Genomic DNA, 20,516 nt, shown 5'->3' with positions numbered 1-20,516 from the left:
TCCATGTATCTCTTTCATACACATTCATGGTCGCCACTGCCGCCTATATTGCCAGTATTGCCATGGCAATACTACTTTTCAAGGTGGTATTGCCTGGCAATACGACCTTGGGTTTTGGTCAGTTGATTTAGTTCATTTTCATATTACCGTACATTGACCGCAACAACTTGCAGCGGACGAGGCGAGACAGACCGTCCACCGATGGTTGTGATATCGCCCTGACAACCAACAACAACCAATCAAACGGCTGCCTCAGCTGACTGCGCTATGGGATGAGTCGTGCGTAACAGAAACAGCTTAGCTTAGTTCAATGAGAGCTCAGCTGCAAGATGCACAACATCACGCTCACAACACTTTTTCCACCACTTGAAAAACGAACATCCTTTGAGTCGACAGTTTGAAAATGCGGTCCATGCATTAAAGCCAAGTTGTGTACTTATTGCGTATGGAAAAAACAACAAGGATATAAAAGACATGATTCGATTCCCCTGTGCACAGCCACAGCGACCGTTTCCTCACAGCTGCTTGTGCATTCACGTTCTTTCTATTTTTGTTGACTGTAACTCCAGAATCTGCAGTGTCCCGCAATGAAGGAGAGAATTGCATCTCTCATTAGTCCCAGTGGTGGAAAAAGTGTTCACATTTCTTACTTGAGTAAAAGTATCAATAGTATTTCGCTGTAGAAATATTACGTAAAAGTCAGTGATTAAAAATGTACTTGAGTAATGTACAAAAGCATTGGTATCAAAATATGCTTAAAGTACAAAAGTAAAAGTATTCATTGTGCAGAAATATCATACCCATATCAAATACCCATTTCACATATAATAGCCATTTCACAGAAAATAGCTGATCTACAAGCTCACAATGAGTAAAAGTACAATATTGTCCTCTGAGGTGTAGTGGAGTAGAAGTAAAAGTATTGGAAATACTCAAGTAAAGTACAAATTACAAGGCCAGTCTAGCCTTGTAAATGTAATGTTTACATTTAGGCTATATTTCAATACATTATTTAATTAAAAATGATAAGCTTTCCTAAACCAAGCCATGTTTCCATGATTATTATTTTCTGTTAATGAACTATAGCTTATTCTACAGTTTAACCAACCACAGTGATTCTCAATTGTTTTCATTTCAAAGACCCCGTTTTTAATAGAAATTAGTCTATGGGCCATTAGACATGATTTTCCTCTCTAGGACGGTAACATGTCCTTAGGTCGAACTCCCTTTGGTCCGACCACCTAAACCTAATCTTAACCCTAACCCTAACCTCAGTAAAACTATGCCTAAACCTAACCCTAACCCTAACCTCAGTCGACCCAACGGTTCGACCTATGGGGCAGTCCCGCTCTAGGACTCCAATCTACAGTACATGCTCAAAAGCCAGTGTTACCTTTAACTCAGTGTGTACAAATGGTAGGCCTATAGAACGCTCACATCATAGCATGCATACAGTATGGAGCCTACCATGGCACATACAGTACACAATACTGTACTCCTACATAAGCCTAGATATCCCTCTAAGGCCCAAATATAGAAATACTTGAAATAAAAATTTGAAAAAAATCAGATGGTGTTGTAGGAGTGCTAATAAGAGGAAAATGTAATGTTTAAAAAAAAAAAATGTTTTTGTAAGGTTTTATAGCCATAAATCATAAATCATAAATCATGCTCTAATTTACATATGGGGATATTTTTCACAAGACTAACATATGTACATGTTCTAGACATTCTAATGATCACCAAAAAAAATAGTACAGGCATTTTACTTATGTTTTTGTGAGGAATAGCTTCCATGAAAAAGTGAGATGTTGTTCGTCAAAACTCTGGAATGTCAGCGGGTGTGTGGAGTGTGAATGTCAGCCCCTGTGGGGGGTATTTATATGCAAATATTGTGGCCAATGGCATTGTAATACTAAACAATAGAATCCAATGGTGATGTTTAGGTGGTAGGGGGAGCTAAAATAAAATGATTTAAACCTTTTTTTGGATAAAATACAAACGTTGTAATATTACAACAGTGGGCCTTAGAGGGATATTCTGTTGCTGTCTTTTATTCATCATAATGCCTGTCACTTCCCAGCCAAGGCTAACCTTTAGTATGTCAATGTATTGTTATTTTGTTGACTCATATTTAGGCTTATTGTAAATACAGTATGTGCACAATATTTTGTAAAAAAATATTTCACTTTGTGTGTTCACATCGTAATACTTCCTTTTTTAATTTAACTGCACCTAGTAGGCCTAACCTAGTTTAGATTTAAATAAGCCATAACTTGACATGACCACAGTATACAGAGGAGGCACAGTGCACTCATATGTTGAGCAGTTACTCAAGTCTTTACTCAGACGGTGAAAAATTAGAGGGAACATTGCTCATTATGCAGAATGTCCCATTTCAAATACTTGGTCATTATTGCCACCGTAGGTCGCACTTACTACAGAAAGCTGCTCGAGGTGTCCGTCCGTCCGTCCGTCCGTCCGTCCGTCCGTCCGTCCGTCCGTCCGTCCGTCACACACGTCACACGTCACACTTTTGCCCTGCTCATATCTCCGCAACCGTTGCCCCGATCCATGCCAGATTTTGCACACACACTCCTTACCTGCCAAACTACAACCTCCAAGGACCCCCGGAGCTCCAGGGACCCCCAGCTCCCTCGGGGACCCCCAAGTGTAAAAAATGAGCACATGTGCAAAAATTACCAAATGACCACCCCAACGGGGCTGCTCACGGGGCATTCCCGGGGACCACCCACTCCTGGTGCTCCAGAACGGATGCAAAAGTGGTGGCGCCCCCAGTGGAGGACCCCCTGCCACTGCAGCTCACATAAAATGCCGTAACTCGGGCTAGGAGCGACCGGGAGAGCCGGGGCCGGTACCTATTCGTCCGCCTTGGCGGCGCGGAGACCCCACCCCTCATTTCTCACATGGCCCTCTAGCGCCACCATGAGGCCGATTCAGATTTTGCCCTAAAATCACGAAAATCACTACACAGTATGTCTACACTCATGTCATCAACATGGATCAGGAAGATTTTGGAAAAACACATTTTTGCTCTATTTGTGGAGATAAGTGACCTACGGTCGCTTATCTCCCGATTAGGGAGTCTTACTGGTCTTATGTATAGGCTAAACTAAATATTGGCTTACTCAGCTAAGATGAGTTTCTATACTATAGACATTTAAATCATCTATCTATAAATGCGAGAAGTCTCTGCGTGTCTGTCTGTCTGTCTGTGTGTCTGTCTGTAATCCGCGTATCTCGAGAACCGTTCGTCCCACCGGCTTCAGATTCGGCACGCGCGTTCCCCGCCGCGGCACGGAGTGCAGTGCCGGGTCTCGACCCGACCCGACGCGTCGGTTCGGGTCGAAAGCTCTGACTCATTGTGACATCACTTCATAAAAGGCTCTGACATCACGTACGCCACATGAGTCAACAAAAAATCTCTGTGAGTGTGTATGTATGTATGTAATCCACGTATCTCGAGAACCGTTCGTCCCACGGGCACGCGCGTTCTCCATATATGGGCATAAAATGAATGCCCCCATATATGGGCATAAAATGGATTGCAGACAGACAGATACAGATATCTCCATATATGGACATAAATGGACAGAGGCAAACAGATGGTCAAAGATCTCCATATATGGGCATAAAATGGACGCAGACAGACAGATACAGATATCTCCATATATGGGCATAAATGGACACAGGCAAACAGATGTTCAAAACGGGTCCTATGACAACAGGTGTGAGGTTTGCATTAAAGGGGGAACCGGCACTGTGTCTGCAACACAGTTGGAGGCACAGACAGATACTCCATATATGGGCATAAATGGACGCAGATAGACAGATATCTCCATATCTGGGCATAAAATGGACCCAGAACTATAACTGCAGTGATCTCCATATATGGACATAAAATGGACGCCGACAGACAGACAGACGGATACAGATATCTCCATATATGGGCATAAATGGACACAGGCAGACAGATGGTCAAAACGGGTCCTAAAGGGCGGGGCATTCATTCCCTATTTACATTGTTCCGAGTTGGCCAGGTCGCCGACTAGATGCTGGGCCGCCCCAGCTTCTAGTAATTAAAATTATGGAAAAATGTAAATGATCGGATCAAAATTTCAATCATGCAAGATGTAAATGATCAGAAAGTGTTACACCTGTCCTCACCCTATTCACCCTAAACTGTGAAACAATGGTTAACTATTATTTGGAGATAAAATCGCTCAAAAACATCCGACACAACCCGAAAATTCATGCGCGCACGCATTGTCCCTCCTTGGCAATACTACTTTGAAAATGGTGACGTCACGGCACCTATGTACACATTCATTGTATTTCTCTCTCCATCTATCTCTCTACGTTGCAGATCATCAGCACGCTAAACTCTGTTAAAGAGGTAAGAAAGACTCCTCAGAATGGTCGTGATTATTATTACCGAAGGCCAGACTTCAAAGACAGGGCCCAGAGTCTCAAAGAAATGTTCCCATTCAAAAACAAATTAGCATTTCTTTATTATTATTCACATAAATCGTATAGATCTATTTAATTTCAAGGGGGATCAATTACTGTGATCTGTCCTTCCTGCAATCCAGGCTAGCATCAACTTCATTGGATTGTCCAATCAATAGTACAGTTACAGTCATTTCTGGCCAATCAGACATTTGATTTTGTCTGCTACTGTATGTGCCATCTGCTTGAACACACTCTCTGCTCTCGACCTTACCGAATATGTCTACCAAAACGTGATCTTTCTGTTTGGAGGCTATAATGTCTTGATATGCTCAGGCTAAAGTTAGAATTATTGTCCATGACATGAGAAAGTTTGCCCTGAGTCAAGTTTGATTAACTGCAGTCTAAGCAAATAAAAGAACCCATCAAACTGTGTAAAGTCAAGCAGAAACGGTGTAGAAATAATGTCAGAGAAGAAATATTAGTGGAAATAAATGAAGGGTCTGATTGGCTTCTCCCATTGCTTGCATTTGGATTTGTTGACGGTTGGTGCACCGGTATGATTGGTATGCCTGAAACTCATCCAGTGAGAAAGGTTCTATGGTGCAAAAACTAGGTGTGATTAAAATGCGTTAATTTTTTTAATCGTGTTCATTTTCTGTAATTAATTAATCAGTTAAAATCCCCCGCCCTAAAAGTAATACAACTAAAAGAGTGAATCTGTCAACAGGCTTACTTCATATTAGACAATGTTAATATGCATACTTGCGTAGCGTAAACTTGTAAGTAAAACAAGGCTTGTGGTGCAACCATACTTATTATATTGTTGTGTCAGTCAGTGTCATCGCCTCATTGTCATAAAATGTTTTAATTTCACAACTGCTCCTCACTATGAGCACCCCGGGGTGTCGCACCAAATTCTGGGCCCTGGGTATAAGGATTCACTAACATTTTGTGCTTTAACTGTTGACAAATGTCAGATATACCGGCACCGAGTGCCGCGCTGCGAGCTTGTAGATCTGCTATTTTTGAGTGAGTGAATATTTCAAATCCTTCTAATGTTCTATGTTTCTATGTCAGTGGTGCTCAAACTTTTTAATGTGAAGGCCCCCTAAAATGATATGTATTTGGCCACGGACCCCCATCTCAAAATATTTAGTTCCAGGGACCCCCCAGAAGCAAAATTGTAGTTACAAATGTTCGCTTAAAAAATACATATATTCAAAGATTTGCACACATTTTCACGAGTTTTCAAAAATAGCAGATCTACAAGCACTTGGTGCCGCGTTGTGAGCTTGTATATCTGCTATTTTTCAATAGCTAAAGTATAAAATAATTAAGGTCCTCCACCTTGGGTCATAGTAACTCAGTCCCCCTTTCCCCCCCCCCCTTGTGACGCCCCCGTGAGCTCATGTAATTTGCATTTGCACATTTATGACGTGAGAAATGACATTACAGTGCTTACTTCATTTAGTGAAGTACTTGCAAAGTGGCAGTGAAAACCCAACACTTGCATTGCAAATGACCACCTTTGATTGACTGGTGATACAAACTAAATTGACACAAGAAATTATCAATTACACTTTGCAGATTGAACAGAACAGAGAATGACATAAATGTGCTCAGAATCTGGTTGTGTATTAGGATATGTATTGCCTTAGGATACGAGGCAATATTAAGATATAACGTTGTAATGTCATGTTTGTCCTAGTGATGACAACATGTCACTCTGCTTTTCAATGTGTTCACAGTCCAACACAGTCCATCTCCACTGTAATGATGTAATATTATATCCAGGTCCAGATTAATGGACAGTCTCACAGGACTTTAGCCCAGGGGCCCAGGGCTCCAGGGAGCTGGGGGCCCACAAGCAGCAATCAATCACACGTATTTATTTATTTTCTTGCACTGCTGACTGCTATGTGTGTGTGTGTGTGTGTGTGTGCGTGCATGCGTGCGTGCGTGCGTGCGTGCGTGCGTGCGTGCGTTAGGGGCATGGCAGGACATCATAAGGCTGGTTGATGCTGGGGCCTAAAATATATCCGCAAAAGAAAAAGGGTTTCAAAAGACTTGCAAGATGACTTTGCCTAGTGAATGGTCCTTTTCAAAGAATTAATTAAAAAACAAACTGCAAGGGGACATGTATAGCTGATATTCTTTTTTCTAAACTCCCTAATCAAAAAGAAAATGAGATTGACCATGGGACAAACCACACTCGGAGTCATGTGATTCACGTCTTTAGAAAAAGACATTCAGTGATGCTTTTTCATAATTCTTAGCAAGAAAGAAGAGCTTCTGAGTGAGTTATTTTATAATTAATTGAGCTCACCAACTGAATGTGAACGTCTAATGCTGATGAAACATGTTTAGTAGATTCAAGTACTATCATTGATCGTTGATGTGCATGTCAGGATTGCTGGAAATATCTGCACTGTTTGTGCTTTCCTTTATCAATTATGTTGTTGAGTAGGCTACTTGTATTAAGTTGTATATGACAGCTGTTACAATCTTGTCTAGGGGAAGGATGAATTGCAACTTCAAGTAAAGAAATTATCTGACAAAAACATGCACAATGCACATGCACTTCTTGCTACAGTGGTATCCCTATGATCCTAAAAAATCACACCCGTGTGAACTGAGCGGTGGTCGTGGAGGCTGCGCAACAGCAAAACAAATATATATATATACCTGTATATATATATAATAAAAAATATTAAAACAATATTAAACAAAATATTAATAATAAAATGCATGTCACTCAGGCCGCCACTGGTATCCATCCTGTGTGTGTGTGTGTGTGTGTGTGTGTGTGTGTGTGTGTGTGTGTGTGTGTGTGTGTGTGTGTGTGTGTGTGTGTGTGTGTGTGTGTGTGTGTGTCTGGTCTGGCCTGAACAACAGCGCCCCTCCCTTAAAGGGCCTACACCATGCTTTTAAAACTATATTTTTTGTATAAATATATGCTCAAAATTGAGTCTTAGACAGGTTTTAACCCTCAACAAACACTCTGACCATTCCTTTGTTTGTTCTAGCTCTACTATAATGAGGCTCTCCAGCTGCAATACCAAAAACGGCCTCTGTTTGCTCAGTGGCGCATCTAGTGGGGTTTTTCCAAAGAAAAAAAATTTTTTTTGAAAAAAAATTTTTTTTGAAAAAAAAAAAAAAAAAAAATCTTTTTTTTTTTTTTTTTTAAACAGAAACGTGTGTGACGTCACACGCGTCAATTCTCAGAACAGCACTGTTCTGAGAGCTTCTCATCTCTGTCTTCCCAAAACCAGAGAAAGACACACTTGTCAGAAATAGGACTTTGTGAGGATAGAAGGTGCCAGTGGGACACCAAAAAAAGGTTTTAAAATAGAAAAAGTGAAAATTCATGGTGTAGGTCCTTAAAGAACAGTGCTGTTCTGAGAATTGACGCGTGTGACGTCACACACGTTTCTGTTTTAAAAAAAATAAAAAATAAAATATATATTCTTTTTTTTTTCAAAAAAAAAATTTTTTCAAAAAAATTTTTTTTTCTTTGGAAAAACCCCACTAGATGCGCCACTGAGCAAACAGAGGCCGTTTTTGGTATTGCAGCTGGAGAGCCTCATTATAGTAGAGCTAGAACAAACAAAGGAATGGTCAGAGTGTTTGTTGAGGGTTAAAACCTGTCTAAGACTCAATTTTGAGCATATATTTATACAAAAAATATAGTTTTAAAAGCATGGTGTAGGCCCTTTAACATGTGTGGTCAAAAAAGGTACTGACAGGCTACAGACAGACAGACAGACAGACAGACAGACAGACAGACAGACACGGAGACAGACATACCCACACACACGGCCACGTATATGAGCGTTGTGACCACCGCTCAAAAAAGAAATTGCAGACCTCAGGTTGATACATAAGCTCCACCCCAGAACTCACTCATTTCAGTTGCCTTGGTTGTCTCAGAGTGGAGGAGAGAGTTACGTTTATGAAAATGTGTATGCTCCACAGGATGTGGCACCCAAATATGCAATTACTTTGCTAGGATTCGTGATGTTCATAGCTACTCCACTAGAGGTAGCTCCACAAACTTTGTTCCATGCAGAATTGAAAGTCACTAAGTTGATTGGGGCTATTACTAGCTGTAAGTCCTTCGACCTTAACCCATTAAAACCCGAAAACCCATTAAAACCAGAAAAGCATCAGTGTCATTTTAGATTTTAATGTTGGCTATTAAAAAATTGCAGATCTGCTTTGTGCCTGGCTGCGAGCTTGTCATCCATCCATCCATCTTCAACGGATAAGCGCATTGTGCTCTGTAGATGCATGCCGCTATAAAATTATACAGTGTCCACATCGAAAAGCAACACAGCAGAAAACAATGTGTGTTCTATTAATTTACAGGACAGAGTATTTTACAAAGGTCTCAATCGTTTATATAAATGGTGTTTATTCATAAGCTGGTCCACCTGGCCCTATACGAATCTGTTGACTGGAATTGCTGGATAGAGAAAATTACGTTGGTGTCCTTTGCTTAATTTAACTTCCTGCCTTTGTCTGGATAAACCAAAGGCACTGTCCATGGTTCTGAAACATTGTGATGTGTTTGCTAGAGGGGGTGGGGGCCTGGGGGGCAGCCTGGTCAAAGGAATCCAGCTCTGATTATATCCCTTACCTCCATTGACCATTTTCATATTGGTGAACAACCCCAAACCCCAATCTCTGGCAGAGATTTGCACTCTAGTGAGCGCTTCTCTACTGTCTCTCTTTTCCAAATGCACAATATCAATCTAATCTAATCTAAACGTAACCAAAGGTTTATTAATCAACCACCTCTGAATTAACTATTCCTATGAATAAGAAGTCATACTTTTTGACTTTTTGGACATCAATTCAGGATGTCTCATGACTGGACATACCATGGAATATTGGTTGAATTAGGAAATGTGATTTAGACCAATGCAATCAGATGTCTATTTCAGTGCTGATATCACATGCTTTGAAGGGAAGAGATTCAATCCTTTCAGCCCAACTTATTTAGCTTAGAATCATAATAATATGAATCAAATTAGAGACATGAAGATAAAATGGAATAATACTTTATTAATCCCAGTGGGGTAATTCGTTAGGTCAATTAGGAAACAGCAGAGTGCAACTTTGTGTGTTTGTGGTGCCCCCTAATGGAAGTTCATCTATAGGGGACTATCAACATTGGATTCCAATTTGGGGATGATTACATGTTGCGTTCGCAACATATGCTGTGATATATTGTAGGCCCCACCCACCAGTGAAGCTAATTTCAGGCAAACAATAGAATATGAAAAGATTTAAGCTGGTACTGCTAACAAACAGCATCGTTGTAGGAAAACCCAACGCTGAATAACAAACATTAAAAATGTTGTGTTCTTTTGCTTCGACTTCCCTGACAAGATAAGTGTGACGAATGCTGATTAAATCACAACTTGTTTGTTTGTGTTTGCAAACAAGGCTGCAAGGTTAGGACATTCACCTTGATGATGCAATTGACATTCTAATGCCTCATTCTGTCTGGGCTCTTACAATAGCTGAGTGAGAAGGCTATATCCGCGCGCGCGTGCGTGTGTGTTTATGTGTGAAATATTCCATATATTATTTTGCCTTATACAGTAACGGGAAATACTCAAAAGTAAGGGATATTCCACTTAAAAAAATAATAATAATAATTTGATATTCATTTTATCAGACACTCCCCATCCATGGCCAGTCCTATACAAACCCATTGTAACTTCAAACTACTTTTTAACTATGATAGATTCATAAAAAAAAACCTTTTTTTCTGGTGACTCATACTACCCTCCTAATACGTGCGCTGGCCGTGTTTTTTTTTTTATATAACTTTGCATGCACATTCCCACTAGGCCCAGCCCAATCAGCCTCATTATGGCACTGTAACTGGCTGATTCGTGTTTTTGCTTATAAATCCAACGATCAGTGTAAAACATTGTATGCACTCCCCTTAGAGGCCTGCATTTTTCACATCTGCCTTTTGTAGCGCCACCAGGAGGCCGACTTATGTAAAATACATTCTTTGATATTACTCCTTCAGATTTTATCCAAAAATCACGTAAATCGGTACACAGTGGATTTGGAATATTTCATATTCTATCCTGATTGGCTAACATTGGATTCCAAAGTTTGCAGGATTGGTCTGTTTTGAACAAAATGCCTCAAATCATGAATGCAGCCTGCGATTTGTGTGAAATTTTGCACGCACATTCTCACTATGGTCAAGGAACATATATGCCACCCTTTTCACATTGGTCTGTTATAGCACCACCAGCAGGTCAACCTTTGCAAAACACATTTTTGGAACAATTTTGCTCAAATCATGCATGCAGCGTCCGATTGCCGTGAAAGACCCAAGAACACATGGCGCCCTTTTCACATTGGCCTATTATAAAGGTCTTTACACACTGGGGCAGCATTGGCTCAGGGGTAGGGAAACTGTCAATAGAACACGGAGGGTTCCCGAAATGGTTCCCAGTTCGAATCCGGGCTCCCCCAGAGTTAGTGTCGAAGAGTCCTTGAGTAAGACTCTGAACCCAGTGAGCAAGTATGGTTTCCTCTGCCATCGGTGTATGAATGAGTGTGTGAATAGGTGAATGTAATGCACAATCTATGTAAAGCACCTTGGATAAAGGCGCTATACAAATGCACCATTTATGGCGAATTTGCGAAGCGAATAATTTGCTTTTTTTTTAACTCATAAAGTCAATGCAAGCTTCCAAACGAGTAACGAATTTCCATGGAGCAGAAAAGCGTCTGTTATTTATTCCCTCTGGTGTCGAATTTTTCAGACATTCGCAGGCAAACTCCTCTCTCTCTCTCAATATCAAAGCAAGCTGACTCTACCCAATTTAAAGAGATAGAGAGAGAACATGGTGTGACTATCCCTTCGCATTGAGAGGGAACAGTGTTTGTCCTTTTAGCCGTGTCTCGTCTCGTCTGTATGGCTGCCCTGTTGCTGCTAAGAAAAAATACTCAAGCATGGTTTATTCATGTTTTATATTTTAATTTAGTACTAGTTAATTTAGTACTAGTAATTTAGTAACTAGTAACTACAGTTTTAAAATAATTAGTTGAGTAAAAATTTGGATCCGAGATGTGGAGTAGAAGTAAAAGTACTGGTAATTGGTCATACTCAACTTAGTACAAATACCTAAAAGTACAGTACTCGAGTAAATTTACTTAGTTACTTTACACCACTGGCTGCTGTTAAAGGACAACTCCACCCTAAATCACTTCTAGGCTCATTTTCCTACTTATATTGATCCAAAATTACTGTCCATGGGGTCTATTAGGCACAAATGCCCCTGTTGTCCAGGTTCCCCAGCAGAACCCAGCAGCTCTCATAGCATAGAGTGGAGCCTATAAGCCTATCACTTTTACACTATTTATTGTGGTCAAAAGTGTTTTTATTTTTCATGAATGTGTTACTAGTTGTCATTATAAACACATCCATGCCATCTTTGTCCCCTAAAAGCCATCACACTCTGCTAAACAGATGTTATGCTTTTATTTGTTTTGCCAAGTCCCGGAAAAGATGCGCTGTGATTGGCCAGTGCAGTCACTTTGATTGGCAGTTGTGCCAAATGCTCACCCCAAAACATGATTTATGATATTGTGGTGGCTTGTGTGGGACAACCAATGCATGGATGTGTTTGTAATGACAACTAGTAACACATTCATGGGAAAATAAAGCACTTTTGACCGCAACAAATAGTGTAAAAGCGATAGGCTTATAGGCTCCACTCTATGCTATGAGAGCTGCTGGGTTCTGCTGGGGAACCTGGACAACAGGGGCATTTGTGCCTAATAGACCCCATGGACAGTCATTTTGGATCAATATAAGTAGGAAAATGAGCCTAGATGTTATTTAGGGCGGAGTTGTCCTTTAACTGCGACTGCCTGGCTGCTGCTGGGAAACCTTCTGGTGGTGGCCTCTGCTGTGATGTGATGGGTTGTTTGATGCCAGCCCTAAACTATTCGCAACACCGATAACTTTAATTAATTTTGTACACATATTCGCGTCGCGGAAGGTGTGTATAGAGAAAAAGTGTAAAAATGTGCCGTCTGAATATTTTGCATTTCCGCGTCGCTTATTCGCGTCGCTTCGCGAATTCGCCGATGTGTAATGATCTTAACGCCACCAGGAGGCCACGATAACCTACCTGACCTGGCGGAGACCTGTGCTCGGAAGAGCACTGCTTCTAGTTGTCCATACATCAGACCAAAATGGTCAGTTAATTCCCTGTCACTTTATGCTCGCTTATGTAATAAGATCGAACCTGTGTGAGATGGAATCGCACATAAAAAGAAAAACCTATGTCTTCCCCGGCTTTTTATGGATCTTCCGCTACTGAGTAATGTCAAGTGAGCCTCTCTTTTTGAGCCGAATAATGTGTGAAAGTGACCAGGCGTCGTGGGCTGATCAATTGTTGTTTACATGCCAGGAGTCTGCTCACTAGATAAAATGCACCTCTTGGATGCCATCCAGGAATGTTGTCCAGTGCAGATTTCTCATTACTGCACTCGGGGGTATACAAATGTTCATTAATGCATAAATATCAAGCCATATGGAGGGCTTTGCACAGACTGGGTGGTTTTAATATTTTCATTGCCCTTTTCCAACACAATGTGGTGTATTGAATTTGTGAAAATGGAAAGCACAGTTCTTCAGTCCAACTCTTTTCAGTTAAGTGAAACAGTTTGCCGTGAGCAGTGAAGAAGACAGTTGTGTCTCCCCCCCCCCCCCCCCCCCCGCAAGTAGCTAAAGAGTAGTTGTAAGGTCATATGCCCTTTAAGCGAAACAATTGTCTTCACAACGTCCACCGACCACAGCCCCATGCACTGCTCACGTTTCTCCAGCTCAAAGTAGAAGGCAAATAGCCAGCAAAACAACAACATCGTGATCACCCTGCAGGAGACCCACATGGAAAACGAGATAATCCTGACATAAACTCCTAATTCTGCATGATGGAACAGCACCACCAACCCAGACCTGGCATTTACAAAATGGCAAAACAACTAGCCACTCCCAGCAAGACGTATCCTGGACATGTTTCTTCGGTCACACCATTGACCTTCGCTCATCACCATTCAATCTTTGCTGTAGCCTGTGGGGGATGTCAAGCGGTGGAACTTCTGCAAAGCAAACTGTGCATGAAGGCTTCGCTAAACAAGTGAACAATTGGCAGCTGCTGGTCTACCACACCCGTGCCCCGACAATATGAATGATTTCTACAACTCGCACTGCAAGAATAACTTCCCAACACAGTGTACGCATAGCCTAGGGAATGTGAACACTTACTTCGTGCCCATACAGAAGCACAAACCATAGACAAAAGGGACAAAGCGGCACACAATCTATTCAGCAGGTTAAACAAAATCAAACCTCGTTCGAAGTGGAGCTGTGAATTTGAGCAGTTCCAGATCTATGCTTTTGATTCTATGTGTTTTAGATCTATGAATTCTAAGTGTTCTATATATAAATTCTATGTGTTCTAGATCTATAAATTATGTGTTCTAGTATTCTTTTTGATTGTTTTTACGTGTACTAGATCCTGTGCCGTGTGTGTGTGTGTGTGTGTGTGTGTGTGTGTGTGTGTGTGTGTGTGTGTGTGTGTGTGTGTGTGTGTGTGTGTGTGTGTGTGTGTGTGTGTGTGTGTGTGTGTGTGTGTGCGTGCGTGCGTGCGTGCGTGCGTGCGTGCGTGCGTGCGTGCGTGCGTGCGTGCGTGCGTGCGTGCGTGCGTGCGTGCGTGCGTGCGTGCGTGGCGTGCGTGCGTGCGTGCGCGCGCAGCGCGCGCTGCGCGCGCGCGCGTGCGTGCGTGCGTGCGTGCGTGTGGTAAAGCCGTGCATGCGCAGATCCTGTTCATTCTTGACGACAGACTCTGGTGAGGACACACATTGCTGCCTATGGGGAGCTTGTGTTCCACACAGCTCCAAAAAACGCAGACATGGACAGAGACCAGGGGTTGACACTAAGGTCTCAGAGGAGCTTGCCCGTCGGGCAAGTACAGGTCATGTTCTACTTGCCCAAAGGTCAAGTAGAACCCAAAAATTAAACGGTGAAAGGTAAAATGTGAATTATTATTGTTATTTATTTTTTACTTATATTCTTGGGCCGTGAGATATGTATGCCAAATACCTGAATAGAATAGAATATGACTCATTATTCCACAGCCATCTTGTGTTGTGTTCATAGCGAACTAAAGACAGTTGCTTCCCCCACTTAAACCTACTTGCCCGTCGGGCAACCTGAAAGCAAACTCCACCTGCCCCAATGTTTACTTGCCACGGGCAGTCGGGCAAGCGTTAGTAGGCAATTTAAGCAATGGACGGCTACGGCAGGACGGCAACGCGATTGCGTCATACCAGCCGTAGTTCTGCCTCATGTAGTGGTTGTAGAAACGGACTGCTTAACCCTCTAAGGCCCACGGTTGTAATATTACAACGTTTGTATTTTATCCAAAAAAAGGTTTAAATCATTTTATTTTAGCTCCCCCTACCACCTAAACACCACCATTGGATTCTATTGTTTAGTATTACAATGCCATTGGCCACAATATTTGCATATAAATACCCCCCACAGGGGCTGACATTCACACCCGCCACACCCGCTGAAATTCCAGAGTTTTGACGAACAACATCTCACTTTTTCATGGAAGCTATACCTCACAAAAACATAAGTAAAATGCCTGTACTATTGTTTTTGGTGATCATTAGAATGTCTAGAACATGTACATATGTTATTATTGTGAAAAATATCCCCCATATGTAAATTAGATCATGATTTATGATTTTTGATTTATGGCTATAAAATCTTACAAAAACATTTTTTTGAAAAAAACATTACATTTTCCTCTTAATAGGACTCCTACAACAACCATCTGATTTTTTTCAATTTTTCATTTCAAGTATTTCTTAATGCGGGCCTTAGAGGGTTAAATTGCCTAGTGTCAACCCCTGGAGACAGTGGAATCAATTGACTTCACAAATTCACAACCCTCATCATGTCACTCTTGCTGAGTAATGTTGTGCTTCCCTAACGCAGACAAGGACTTCACTTGGACAACATACATGAGCATGAGCTCCTCAGGGCCACAGGATGCGATTCCAACCTACCCAACTTCACAACGCAAGGAATAGATCTGTCCACCCAATGCCTGAAGACGGGTAAGGCACCAGCCATGATAGACGGCATCCACCCTGAGTACATGAAACTGGCTGGCTCCATTCCTTCCTCTCTGCATGCCTCCAGTACAGCTGCCAAAGATCTGGCGTCATGCTAAGGTGATTGCCCTGCCGAAGCCAAAACAAGCCGAGCAATGACCCGAAGGGATACCGGCCCATCTCATTGCTGTGCGTACCATACACGTCTCATCCAGTGATCGACCCCCATTTGCCAAAAGAACAAGCTGGCTTTCGAAGCTGTAGGTTCGACAACAGATCAGGTGACCCTGCCATGACATAGAAAACAGCTTGCAGGCAGGAATCAGCACATCAGCAATGACCAATGCAGCAGGGTGAGAAGGCTCAAAGACGGCGTCCTGCATGGTTCAGTGCTGGCACCAATGCTGTTCAACATCTACATTCTTGACATCAAGAAAGTACGGCTATGGCCATTTTACTCAGCAAGTCATCCTGAGCAGCAGTAGAATATATCATGAACATTCCATCTTTATACCTGAAGAACTGGTGCCTCAAGCTCAGTGTTCAAACATATTCATGTCAAGGACCTCCAGATTGATACATGAAAGCCCCCTGTACTCCCAGATACAGGTCCAGTGGGCAACTAAACCTTGTTGGCAGTAGTGTACATGATTTTTTTTTTTTATAACTCAATTTAGTGTACATGATTTTAATGAACGGTAAATCATTATCAGAGCTAAAGTTACCCTTGAACTTCTTGTTTATCCATAAAATGACTGACTATCACAGGTTCTGTAACAATTTGTAGTATTTATTGGGCATTTTAAATAAATCTTGTAAAAATCAAATAAACTCATATAAAATGGTGGGCAGTGTTGTCACAGGCCCACTGTTCTGGTCACCGGTTGTCCCAGACAGTGGCTGGCCTGCTCCCAACTGTGTCGTCAATTACCACGTATTTTTGGTATTTGTCCGTACTGTAGGCAACACAATCTTCCCAGTGCCTACAATAACAAATGAAGGATATTTATGGCAGAACAAAAAAGAAAAGAACGAGAGGCAAAAAGATATATGAATATCAAGAAAATTATGAATAATATTAAAATGTGTTAAGTAGATCAATAAATGAATCAGATATGACTAGCAGAATCAGAAGGCAATTTTTTTTTAAAGAAGGGATTTTTTTTTTTTTTTTTTTTTTTTTTTTACTGTAGGCCTATATATTTTTAGTAAAACTTGACCAGGTCGCTGACCAGGTCAGCGAGCACTGTCTGTGGTGGGGGTTGGGCCATCCCTGGCCAGGAAGTGTTGATTTCCTATCAGGGAATTGTGGGAAGCAGAGTTTTTCCTGTCCTTGGAGGCTGATGAGAAGCAAACGACAGGCTTCTTTCACTTTAGGAAATGGAAGACCTAACTGACACCAGAGGGAATTCTTTGAGCCAGACAGCCATTTTAATCAGCTGCTGGGGAAAAAGTTAAAACATTCTAACATTCTTTTTTTTTATTCCTATCTAAGCCTCCTGTTCATTTTGCGTGCAAGGTGGAGAATTTCTTTACCAAGTGGGCGTGTCTTTAGTTTAAGACTTGATTTGTAGGTTAACGAAAAAATACATTCTTTTTTTCTGGTGCCACAGCAAATTACTTCCTGTCTTAGAAGGGGTCACTTCCTGTTTGGAGAGTGGCACATATCTCATCTCTCCACCCTCACCTCTCCTCACCACATGTGGATTATGGAGTGCGGTGCCGTGGACTGTCCTTCCTCTTTCTCTCATCTCGTCTTTTGTTTCGACACTCTGGTGTTTAGTCATGCGTTTACATTGTGTCGGGTGAAAACAACAATGAACTAAGAAATGTAGTATTACAATTCTCTCTTCAATCTCTCTCTCTCTCTCTCTCTCTCTCTCTCTCTCTCTCTCTCTCTCTCTCTCTAGCATGCAGTGATTTGGTGTCCTCCATCAGAGACAGGAAGCCCAGTGCTGTGGTCCAGGTGGCTGTGTTAGACCCCTGCCAGCACCACATCATCGCCCACGCCTCCACTGAAGTAGTGGAAGTAAGAACACACACACACACACACACACACACACACACACACACACACACACACACACACACACACACACACACACACACTAACTACATGTGTATGTAGCCTGGCGTAGCCAGACAACTCATGCAGTTAACTACTGTAACTTAACTGCAGTATATCCCCACCGTGTGTTAACATGGGTGGATTGTTTAGCTGTGCTATAGGCTAATGTGTATGTACATCCACATGAACAGGAGTAGCCTACTTTAGATGCACACACACACAAAACCAAAAACGAAGAAATGTACTATTACAATTCTCTCTCTCGCTCTCGCTCTCTCTCTCTCTCTCTCTCTCTCTCTCTCTCTCTCTCTCTCTCTCTCTCCTCTCTCTCTCTCTGTACCCTTGCAGTTTGTAGTTTTTCTGTCTCTCTGGGTCACTGGATTGTGGTTGGAGTGGTTTTCATTTTTTTCAGTTCTTCATCTCTCTTTCCTTCCTCCCCCCCCCCCCCCCCCCTCTCTGTCTTCCCTTTTTATCTAAACCAGAGAGTTATGTTACCACCCTCTCTGGTGTCTACTGCTGTGTTGTGTGTTAGATGTAGTGTGTGTATTGCTGTTTTTTTCAATGCGTGTGCGTGTGTTTGTAGTGTGTCTGGCTGTGTGTGTGATATGAATGTATATGGGACAGTGTGTTTGTTGTGTGTGTTTGTAGGAGTTTTTATTCTTGGTGATTTGAACCACTTACTGAAGCCCTATATACTTTGTCTTAAGACAAATATCGATGTGACGCGATAAAGTGATGTGCTACAAGGGCACATTTTATCAGATTTCTCACTGCAAATAAAGGCATCAACCTGTATACATGAGACATCAACCTGTATGAAAGAGGCATTCACAGACATTTGTCTGGAAAATAAAATAAAATAAAAATCCCCCCCAAAAAACTGCTCTAGTCACCTAAATGACGGCGACAGCTACTCCTTACTACAGAAAAATCACACCCGTGTGAAGTGGAGCTGTGTGTGTGTGTGTGTGTGTGTGTGTGTGTGTGTGTGTGTGTGTGTGTGTGTGTGTGTGTGTGTGTGTGGATCATGTGTACCGATTTTTGTGACATTTGAAGAAAATATGTAGGAAAAGGAGCAAAAAGTGTGTTTTGGAGAAAATTCAAGATGGCGGAAAATCTATCATGGCGCAAATGGGCGTGGCCTATATGGGGAGATGCGTCATGACCCAAGGAATCCAGGGAAAAAATATTTTTAATTTTCCGACCTACGGTTCAAGAGTTACAGGCCAAAACGTAAAGTGGGGTGTTATGGCGCCACCATGCGGCCAAATGACACAATTATTTTTTATTTAATCCTTGAAATCATTATGAACCTCCTCTCCAAGTCTTGAAACTCTAGCCCCTATGGTTTGCGAAAGACAAATAATTGAATGTGAGTTTTTGCGATTCCCATTATAAGTCAATGGGGAAAATTAATTCACTAATAAATTAATATCATTAAACTATTGAACCTTTCTCTAGCAAGTTACTAGCCCACGATTCCCGAGTAAGCCGGTCGATTTGACATATGGCGCGAGTGTGTGGTGGCAAAACTGTGGGACTAGTAGCGTGCCGAAGTTTAGGAAGTTCAGGCTACATACAGACACACACACAGACAGACCCACACGGCCACGTATAGGGAGCCTGTGCTTCACACAGCTCCAAAAAAGAAGTGACCAGCAAGACTGTATCCGTCAGACCTCTGCCCAAGTGAAAAACCCATTAATGAAAAATAATATACATTCATATTAAAAGGAAAATAGAATAGGTGCTTCAGACCTTCTTATTGATCAATACTGTCCAAGTACAATCAAGACCCAGATCTCAGGTGGCATAAAATCACAGCAAACATTACCTTCCATTGCAAAAAATTAATAAAATCACACCCGTGTGAACTGAGCGGTGGTTTACCCACCAACCCCCCCCCCCCTCCCCCCCTCCCCCCCTTCCCCCCTGTGTGTGTGTGTGTGTGTGCGTGTGTGTGTGTGTGTGCCTGGTCTGGCCTGGCCTGAAAACAGCGCCCCTCCCTTAACATGTGTGGCCAGAAAAGGTACTACACCACAGGCTACATACAGACCCACATACAAACCCACATACATACAAACAAACAAACAAACATACATACCTACACACACGGCCACGCTATGGAGAGAGACGGTGTGACCACCGCTCAAAAAAGGGAATGCCTCTAAAGAAATAAGAGTATCAGAATAACCAAAATAAAGCATGTCAACGTTTTCCTACAGTCCGTGGCGCATATAAGGCAAACATGTATCACAGTATTGTCTTCCAGTCAGGGTAACAGCGAAACTGGTGAGGAACTCACATGTGTTCTATTTGTATTTACAGAACTGTAAGATTATGAGCTGCCAATCAAATAAAGTATCACAGTATTGTCTTCCAGTCAGGGTAACAGCGAAACTGGTGAGGAACTCACATGTGTTCTATTTGTATTTACAGAACTGTAAGATTATGACCTGCCAATCAAAAAAAAGTATCACAGTATTGTCTTTCAGTCAGGGTAACAGCGAAACTGGTGAGGAACTCACATGTGTTCTATTTGTATTTACAGAACTGTAAGATTATGAGCTGCCATCAAATATGACATGCTTAACATTTACTGCCCGACTGTCCCAAAAGTAGGCTACAACATGGAAAATATTAGGTATTAGAGAAAAGATTAGAAAGGGTGATAATAAATTATTCGTGGGGTCACATCATAGGGAGTCAGTCAATAGTTTCTGCCGTTGTAATGCGGTCGTTCACATAGGCCATAGCAGTCTCTGGATTCTTGAATTCTCTGGTGGCGCCGTTAACCGTG

General features: G+C 41.9%; 1 protein-coding gene across 1 annotated transcript in view; it reads left to right on the top strand.

The window, feature by feature from the left end:
• inpp4b (inositol polyphosphate-4-phosphatase type II B) overlaps positions 1–20,516 on the top strand; it is a gene marked incomplete at both ends in the record, with an annotated part of 343,288 nt that overhangs the window by 40,907 nt on the left and 281,865 nt on the right. The window contains one exon of the mRNA XM_080722305.1: positions 17,559–17,677. Within this exon, the coding sequence (XP_080578431.1) occupies positions 17,559–17,677 (119 nt within the window). The remainder of the gene's footprint in view (positions 1–17,558; positions 17,678–20,516) is intronic.

The sequence above is a fragment of the Nannobrachium achirus genome (assembly GCF_963921795.1).
Source record: "Nannobrachium achirus genome assembly, chromosome: 3".
Lineage (NCBI taxonomy): Eukaryota > Metazoa > Chordata > Actinopteri > Myctophiformes > Myctophidae > Nannobrachium > Nannobrachium achirus.
The sequence above is the reverse complement of the archived record's forward strand: the minus strand, read 5'-3'. Positions and strand labels throughout refer to the sequence as shown.